This window comes from Nicrophorus vespilloides, unplaced genomic scaffold, assembly GCF_001412225.1.
Source record: "Nicrophorus vespilloides isolate i.1.1-1 unplaced genomic scaffold, Nicve_v1.0, whole genome shotgun sequence".
Classification (NCBI taxonomy): domain Eukaryota; kingdom Metazoa; phylum Arthropoda; class Insecta; order Coleoptera; family Silphidae; genus Nicrophorus; species Nicrophorus vespilloides.
Window position 1 is genome coordinate 10,032 of NW_017099122.1, and position 8,274 is coordinate 18,305.

At 39.8% G+C, this 8,274-nt stretch overlaps 4 protein-coding genes across 4 annotated transcripts in view; 1 reads left to right on the forward strand and 3 right to left on the reverse strand.

Annotated features, from left to right (window-relative positions):
• The window catches only part of LOC108564074 (aminoacylase-1-like), a 3,024-nt gene extending 3,005 nt beyond the window's left edge, over positions 1–19 (reverse strand). Inside the window, exon 1 of the mRNA XM_017922980.1 lies at positions 5–19. The gene's annotated coding sequence lies outside the window, so the exon portion shown is untranslated. The remainder of the gene's footprint in view (positions 1–4) is intronic.
• A 452-nt stretch (positions 20–471) lies between these two features.
• On the reverse strand, positions 472–4,893 carry LOC108564069 (aminoacylase-1-like). The gene is made up of 5 exons (XM_017922974.1): positions 4,808–4,893; positions 4,454–4,716; positions 1,221–1,897; positions 902–1,131; positions 472–797 (listed from the first exon to the last, which is right to left on the reverse strand). Exons 2-5 carry the CDS (start codon positions 4,683–4,685, stop codon positions 584–586), a joined length of 1,353 nt encoding a protein of 450 aa, XP_017778463.1. The 5' UTR covers positions 4,686–4,716; positions 4,808–4,893; the 3' UTR covers positions 472–583.
• A 204-nt stretch (positions 4,894–5,097) lies between these two features.
• Positions 5,098–7,966, forward strand: LOC108564067. Its single transcript, XM_017922972.1, has 2 exons — positions 5,098–5,471; positions 6,985–7,966. Exons 1-2 carry the CDS (start codon positions 5,192–5,194, stop codon positions 7,887–7,889), a joined length of 1,185 nt encoding a protein of 394 aa, XP_017778461.1. The 5' UTR covers positions 5,098–5,191; the 3' UTR covers positions 7,890–7,966.
• Positions 7,967–7,971: 5 nt separating this feature from the next.
• Positions 7,972–8,274, reverse strand: part of LOC108564068 (pancreatic triacylglycerol lipase) — a 3,139-nt gene continuing 2,836 nt past the window's right edge. Inside the window, exon 8 of the mRNA XM_017922973.1 lies at positions 7,972–8,159. Within this exon, the coding sequence (XP_017778462.1) occupies positions 8,078–8,159 (82 nt within the window). The 3' untranslated portion in view covers positions 7,972–8,077. The remainder of the gene's footprint in view (positions 8,160–8,274) is intronic.

An 8,274-nucleotide genomic window follows, 5' to 3' on the forward strand; every position in this document is an offset into this window, starting at 1 on the left:
TTACCAAATGTATCCAAATATTAAACATCTTATCCTTCTGGGTCATTTTTAAACTAAGTCCAAATCTGATGATTGTTGAACTGTTGCATTTCATGTCTAAGCCCAAAGTCTCCTGAGATGATCTGCAAAACGTAAACAAACAAAAAAACTATTATAAATAAAACAATAATTCAAAACCAAATCATTTCCATCGACTACACGAATCTAAAAAAAAAATGTTAAAAACAAAGATGAATAAAGAAAAAATATGGAATATTTGGAAACGCCGGAATGAAAATGATTATTGGAAATAAATCAATAAAAAAAAACTGTCTTACAGCCAAGAGTCCTCTTCCAAACAGAAGTTTTATTTCTTTGTTCCTTACAATACTATTCATAATCCAATCTCCGTCGCTTAATAAAATATATCTCTTCACTCCTCAACTTTCTTTCTTTCACTCTAAAATGAAGAAAAAAAACAATAACAGCTTATAGTAATAAAATTTGTATAAAATTGCGCAACTCTATACAGTATATATGTATGTATGTATCGTTAACATTTTTTTTGATTTCGTATTTTCATAATCTTTGCGTTCGTCGTAATCTAGGCGCTAGCGACGTTGGCTACGGCCGGGATGAGCTTGCAGTAGATCTCTATGCCCTTGAGGAAGACGTCGCGACCCAAGTACTCGTCGTCGTCGTGCAACAGAACGGGCGTGTTGTTGATGGGCGAGAAGCCGAGGGCGGGAATCCCGAGTTGCCTCAGGTAACGGCTGTCCGTTCCTCCCGGGAAGATGCGCGGCGTCATCTTCAACCCACTACAAGTAGAAATGTATAAGTATACCGGATAAAGCGGGGACTTGATTAAATTATATAATCGCGATCATTTCTATTTAGCTAATGAGAAAATGAGAAAACTCACAGTTTGTCGGTGGCGCTCTTGAAAGCCAGCCAATACTTGTTGGACTCGTCCAATTTGGTGGGTGGGATGAACGGATCGAACTGCTCCTTCTCCATCACGACATCCTTGCCAGCTTCCTTGCACCACTGGTTCAAAGTTTCGAACCACTTGTCATTGTCAACGGTAACAGGAATACGACAGTCCATCATCACAGAAAACTCTGGTGGAAGCACGTTGGACTGCACTCCGCCCTGCAAATACAAATAATAATCTTAGCTAATACTTCTTTTGCCACTCAAGCGTCTTAGCCAATAAGTAGATTTAAAATGAGATGTTATACCTGCAGCATGGTAACATTCACAGTCATTACATCGCCGATGGTCATCTCCGGGTTGTTCTCCAACTTCTGCTTCTCCTTCTCGCGGAAGTCGAAGATCTTGTCGAGGATGACGCGCACCTTCTCGGCGGCGGTGTTTTCCAGCAGCAGAGATCCGTGACCCGGTTGACCGGGACAACGGAAGTTGATGTGCCAGATGCACCTCTCGCCGTAGTACAGCAGGAAGTCGTCCTTGTCGTTGGCCATGCCCTCGTCCAAAGCGAACCCGACGTTCAGCGACTTGAAGAAGTCCGTCTTCACGAACTCGAACATACCTTCGCTGCCGCCGATCTCCTCGTCGGGCACGAAGCTGCAGTGCAGGGTCCTCTTCAGGCGCAATCCGCTGGCCTTCAGGCGACGGATAGCCTCCAGGTATTGGATGCCGACGCACTTCATGTCCTGGGCGCCGCGGGCGTAAATCTTACCATCCGCGTCCATCTCTGCGCCGAACGGTTTGTGCGTCCAGTTCTCCTCGAAGACGGGCACCACGTCCATGTGGCTGTTCAACATCACGCTCGGAGCGTTCGGTTCTGTACCCTCCCATGTTATGATGAACACAGGTTTGGTCGGTGTCGTGTAGTGCACCTTGTAAGGTAGACCCAATCCGCTCGCCTGTCCTTTGAGGAACTTGACGCAATCATCTGCAAAGACGAAAACAAACTAAATTAGTTACATAATTAAAAAAAAATACATTTTTGATCCGAAGGGCGTGTCTTATATCATAGTAAACGCCCACATCTTCCTGTTATCAAACGTCTAATGATGATGTTTAATATCAGCTGATCCAAAATATTTTCTGTTTACATCTATTGGCCAAATATAGAAATACAACAGCATTTCCAAAATTTACTTACGTACACTTTTATTTACTTTCCGTTTATCTGCGGGATAAAAGTTATTTGTGAAATTATATAACGACAATCCAAAATTCGAAAAACACACAACAATATTTGCATTGCGATAGCCGCATAGTCACGTTCGAAAAATGATAAAAGCAGAGACGAAACGAAAATAGAACAGGGCAATCTCGGTCCACACGAAAACATAGAACAATGGAAACGATATGTTCTATTTGCGGACGCGTCAGTGTTTAAGAGAGAAAAAAAAAACGAATTGTAATCCAAGAATGAGAAAAAATTAAAAGTCGTCAAGGAGATTTGACTTTCACCAGCGACACGTAACTACTAACTACCACTGTAACCATGTACAACAAACTATTTTTTTTGTTGCCACCCCCTCGCAACGCATTTTTTTTTGTTGGTATCTTTTGCACCTGGTGGTGAATTGTGGGTAATAGAAAAAAAAAATAGGAGAGAAAGAAAGAGAGAGTTTAATAAGCCCGGGTGTAATTCGTAAGAAATTCGATCGGTTTGGGCCAGGTGCTAATATACATATTCATGAAGCAGGTAGGACACGGTAGGACAATTCCTCAATGGAATCGATGATCCATTCAGGTTTCGCCTCGCCGCTCGCAAAACCTAATCCGAAATTTTGTTATCTTATTGAGAATAATAACAAATAAAGTTATCCAAATTACATTTTAAATACCCGAATTACGAAATGGAAAATGACTGGTCATTAACGTCGCACTAATGAGTGAATTCCAAGAACTTTCGAAATAATTACGCATAATGTGAAACGCAATTAGCGATGGAAAAAAGGAAATGTAATCGTGGCACTTTGAAACAAAGATTTTTTTTAACAACTACAATAATTAGAATGGATTCAATATATGCATATGATAGTTGAATGATTGGGGAATGTAGTGAGTGTTCATATATTGCTGTAATTTCATCCGTTTGGCTGTAATTTACGTTCAAAAATGATGAAAATTAATACTCGAAAAAAGCAGTGTCTTCACATTTCAGTGATTATCTCAATAACTACAATAGGTAGAATGGATTCAATATATGCATATGAAAGTTGAATATTTGGGGAATGCAGTGAGTGTTCATATATTGCTGTAGTTTTATCAGTTTGGCTGCAATTCACGTTCAAAAATGATGAAAATTAACACTCGAAAAAAGCAGTGTCTTTTAATACATTTTAAAGTCTACTATTGCATTGTATTGCAGTTTATTAAGTTGTTCTGTATAAACTTGATCAATGTTCTTTTCGTTTTCTTCTGATAGCATTTAGTTGGACTAGTTAAAAGTAGATTAGATAGATGAAATGAGCACTTTACTCTAATTGAAAGCAATTGATGTTAAGTTGGGATTAACTGATAAACAGAACTGATTCATTAATAGTTAGATTGCGTCGCAAAACGCAGTATCGATTCATTTGTTACGTTTCCTTGGTGATGTGAACAGATTGAATCGAAATATGATGATGATGATTCATCGAAAATATCCGAAAGTAAGCAATTCGTTGTGGAAATGAGTTGCAAGAGAAGAAAATGGAAACAAATAAATTGCAGCGCTATAAATATAATTTCGTAAACAGTGAATTAAATGGGACACAAATTGCATTTGCTCCCTCGACTCAGTACAACCAACAATAGATCAAGTGGACAAGGGCCAAAATGACAAATAACAATGAAAGTAAATTGGACGTTGAATCAAGTTGTCTGGTTGTAACAAATGACTGCGACACACACATAAACAGAATGATTACCTTCGATCCTAGCACACAGAGAACACTCACACACACACAATAATAATCAGTTATAATGGATAAATGAGAATTGTTTCCTTACCAAATTGCAGCGATTGATGAAAATGTAATTGAGCAGATTCGCGTCGCTTCAATTGATTGACGTTTGTTTAATTGCAGCCAACATGAATTATTCAATAAATAAAAAATAAACAGTTGCTATTTCGATTGATTGCACTTTTCCAGTTTAGTAATTGCAGCCAATACGATGATGAATTGAACTTTATGCATTTAAGTTTGTGTATTTGTGATGATAGAAATTGTTTATTTTGTTTCTAATCGGATAATTGATATTTGTGTCAAATGCAATTGTTTATAGAAGGTGTTTCTTGGGAGTGATGTGGGTTTTTGGGTGTAGCTGATGAATGATCCACACCCCACAGCTGATTGGGATTAAAAGGATATGAAGAGTGCTTTGTGAAACAATTGCAGTTGTTGTTCGATTGTTCGATTGCAACGCGATGTGTGTGTTTTGTTGGTAAGAAATTGATGTAGTAAATAGGTTTTTTTAGTGTTAGTAGTAATAGTAGTAGTTCGCTTACCGTAGTTGATGTCCGGATGGACGCTTGGAATGCGTAAATATTCCCTGAAGTTGGTGACTGCCTGCGCGTCCAAGTCAGCTGATCGCTGTTGGTGGTGTTGGACGCCGTCCGACATCTTCCGGTTCTCTACGGTAAACAGATCCGTGCGAATTTCGAACGTCGTCGGGGTTCGCGCCGCGACGATTGCGACCGTCTTGCCGTCGCGGCCCCCTTTAAACGGACCCAAAACCATATCTCCCACCTCCGACAGCAATCGGCCACCACTGAGAAAACATCAAACAAAACGTGATAAGAAACATTATTCAATAATAGAGTGCTGCGGTTGAGTAGGAAAAAAAAAACAAACAAACAAACCCGATGAAGAAGAAGAAGAAGAATGCGCGTCTTTCGTTTGTTCACAGCCTTCTACTCCGTCTCTCTCTCTTCTTGTTGTTGTTGTTATTAAATAACAGCGGAAGTGGATAGTTGACTGCAATTGCTCTAGATTAATGCGAAATCTTTATCAATTATTTGTTGTTTGTATTTTCGAAATGAACGGTGTGAACGTCGCAGCGATGCGTTGTAGGGGATGAAGCTGTCTCGCTTACTGCGGTGGCGGTCGATTCGTGCTGCGGGGGTGGCAGCAGATCTTGCGCAAGATGCCAACCCCCCCATTTGCTCCAGATCGATTTCGAACGCAACCACCGATGACACCCCAGAAACGTCATCTTTGACGTAGTGATCATCATCATCGTCGTCATGTGCGGACGACTTCTTCTCATGCCGTTGCTCTTGGGGCTCTGGGGGTCGGGGGAGGCCGGCGTGCTGCTGTGGGGACCGCAGGAGATGCTCCTACCGACGTTGTCGCGTTTCGACGATCATCAGTTGGAGGATCTTCTGCAGAAATTAGACAAACCTAAGGTGGTGGCTTTTCGAGGCGACCACACGCTCCTTCTCGGCGACGATCTTCGGGTGCTGCTGCAGGACGAGCACACCGCATACGTGCCGAACGTCGACATCGACGTGGAAGATTTGATCGGTGAGTCAGTCTTTGCGAAGAAACAGGTTTTTCGATTTCACTAAGGGCGAGAAACGCACGCACAACAGCTAGACATATTTTGTTACTAAACTAATCTTTTTCAAGAAACAACGCCGTACTTCTTTTTTTCCCCAAACGTAACAATGCAACTACGCAAATGCTACCAACCATCTGCACTGCGTTACCCTGTCCACCCAATTACCGTTCCTTTCACCCAAAAAGGGCTAAAGCCGAACAGCTGAGCAACGCTTTTCTCAAATACAAACTTAATTATTCAATTATTCTCTTAAAAAAACGAACAAAGTTTCCATTCATCCAAACATAACACATCATAAATTCACAATTAAATTTGAGTCATTTGAAAAGAAATTGCCATATAATTGTCTAATAATGCTGTAAATCACGCTGTTTAAGCAGATAAAAACATAATCGCTTTGCACTTTGTAAATACGTGTCTTTCTTCTTCTTTTTTTTTTGTTTCGCCTTTCGTCGTTCTTTTTTTTTTTTTGTGTTCTGATGCAATGAGCCTACTTAAATTTTTGTTTATCAAAGACGCTTGAATGGTAATGCGGAAATTTTACCTTGTCCTAGTTAAAAAAAAATAATTTTGTAATCATCATCGAGTTAAAAATAATGAAAATTTATGATTGAATAATGAAAGTATTGAATTTGTGAATCAAAGTAGAAAATTTCTAAACGATTTAACAAATTAATAATTATGTTTAATGTATTCACACTTTAAACTTCTGCATTCGTTTCTACTTAAATTTTTTTTCGATTATCGATTGAATATGTGAAATGGAAAACGAAGATATAATTTTGTAATCATCATCGAGTTTTAAAAAAATAATGAAAATTTATGATAAAATAATGAAAGTGTTGAATTTGTGAATCAAAGTAGAAAATTTCTAAACGATTTAACAAATTAATAATTATGTTTAATGTATTCACACTTTAAACTTTTGCATTCGTTTCTACTTAATTTTTTTTCGATTATCGATTCAATATAAGATATAATTTTGTAATCATCATCGAGTTTAAAAAAAATAATGACAATTTATGATAAATTAATGAAAGTATTCAATTTGTGAATCAAAGTAGAAAATTTCTAAACGATTTAACAAATTAATAATTATGTTTAATCTATTCACACTTTAAACTTTTGCGTTCGTTTCTATTTAAATTTTTTTCGATTATCGATTCAATATGTGAAATTGAAAACAAAGATATAATTTTGTAATCATCATCGAGTTTTAAAAAAAAATAATGAAAATTTATGATAAAATAATGAAAGTATTGAATTTGTGAATGAAAGTAGAAAATTTCTAAATGATTTAACAAATTAATAATGTATTCACACTTTAAACTTTTGCATTCGTTTCTACTTAAATTTTTTTTCGATTATCGATTCAATATGTGAAATTGAAAACGAAGAAAGGTCAAAGCAATTGCATCAATAATTCGTATTTCGTTTTGTAATAAAATTGTATTTTGTTTTGTTTGACAACAACAGTGTTGGATGGAGATGTCGAGAGCGATCTGTCGGTGATCAGGGGGAAGCTCGACGAGCATCGGGATGAGAACGTGTTGGCAGTACTGATGGATGGGCGGAGTCGCGTGAAGAGGGAGGAGCAACAGGAAGGCGAAGGTGGAGCTGGTTATGAGGAAACGGAGAATCCTGTTGATCAACAGATGGCGCAGCAGGAAGAAGAGGAAGAGGAACGTGCCGAAGAGGTGGAGCAGTTGGGAAGGAGAGAGGGTGGTGCTGAAACGCCGGCGTCGACGACTGCTGCACCGGCTGCTGCTGAGCCGCCCACCAAGTACGAGGAGCACGTCGGACCCGTCCTCTACAATGCGAACGGAAACGCGATGGTCTTCCTCGCGAAAGCCCCATCGCTGAAGGTGAACAATACTCTGATGTCGCTGGGCAAGGCGACTTTGGTGACTGTGGACAACCGTACGAAGTTCAGCAAGTTGAGCGTGACAATCCCTATAGCTGACGGGGGAAAGGTGACTCTCCGATTCAAGTTCATGTGGACGGTGGGATACTGGTCTCTGGATCTGATCGAACTCGAGATGGACGCTCAGACGTACACGCTCACCACGAGCAGGGACATCGTGTCCGCACGAAACTTTTCGTACCATTGCAGCGGTCCGATGATCTTCATGAACACCGAGAACAGCATCAAGCTGAGTCTGTACAGTCTCCAGCTGCAGCCGAACACCAAGAAGGGCCGTTTCGACGATGCCTACGATTGCGTCTCCTTCACCACCGCACCCATCTGGTCGGGCATCTTCGTCTCTTCCATAATGCTCGTGGTTCTCGCCCTCGCCCTCACCGCCCTCAACAACATCAAAACGATGGACAAGTTCGATAACAGCAAAACCAAGCAACTCTCCATCACCGTCTCCGAGTGAATCGTCGCAAGCTTCGCATAACACCATGCAGCAACAGCAGCCAATACCAATAATAATACTTTAATGTTGTAAAAAAATAATTGAGAAATAAAAAAACAATAAATTAATTATTTTTGCCGGGTGGAGTGGAGTTCTTAACCATAAATAGTCTCTTTTATTTACAAAGGACTTCATCACTTCCTTCCTTCCTACGTTGCGCAATACGCGGGAAGCATCATCTGCGGTGCGCCCGATATCAGCGGTTTACCGTCCCTCGGACACACGGAAATTCTACGAAGAGAACGGAAATAATAAGATATTATGATCTAAACACTATTTGCACATTCGCCCACACGAAAACAACTTATCTTCCTGCCTCACCGCCATCTTACAAAAAAAAAAAAAA

Coding starts and splice junctions, on each gene's coding strand:
- LOC108564069 (XM_017922974.1), bottom strand. CDS start 4,685: ATGGTTTTGGGTCCGTTTAAAGGGGGCCGCGACGGCAAGACGGTCGCA. Junction 1,132..1,220: donor TGAATGTTACCATGCTGCAG/GTATAACATCTC, acceptor TTGTATTTGCAG/GGCGGAGTGCAGTCCAACGT. Junction 798..901: donor AAGAGCGCCACCGACAAACT/GTGAGTTTTCTC, acceptor TTCTACTTGTAG/TGGGTTGAAGATGACGCCGC.
- LOC108564067 (XM_017922972.1), top strand. CDS start 5,192: ATGTGCGGACGACTTCTTCTCATGCCGTTGCTCTTGGGGCTCTGGGGG. Junction 5,472..6,984: donor CGACGTGGAAGATTTGATCG/GTGAGTCAGTCT, acceptor TGACAACAACAG/TGTTGGATGGAGATGTCGAG.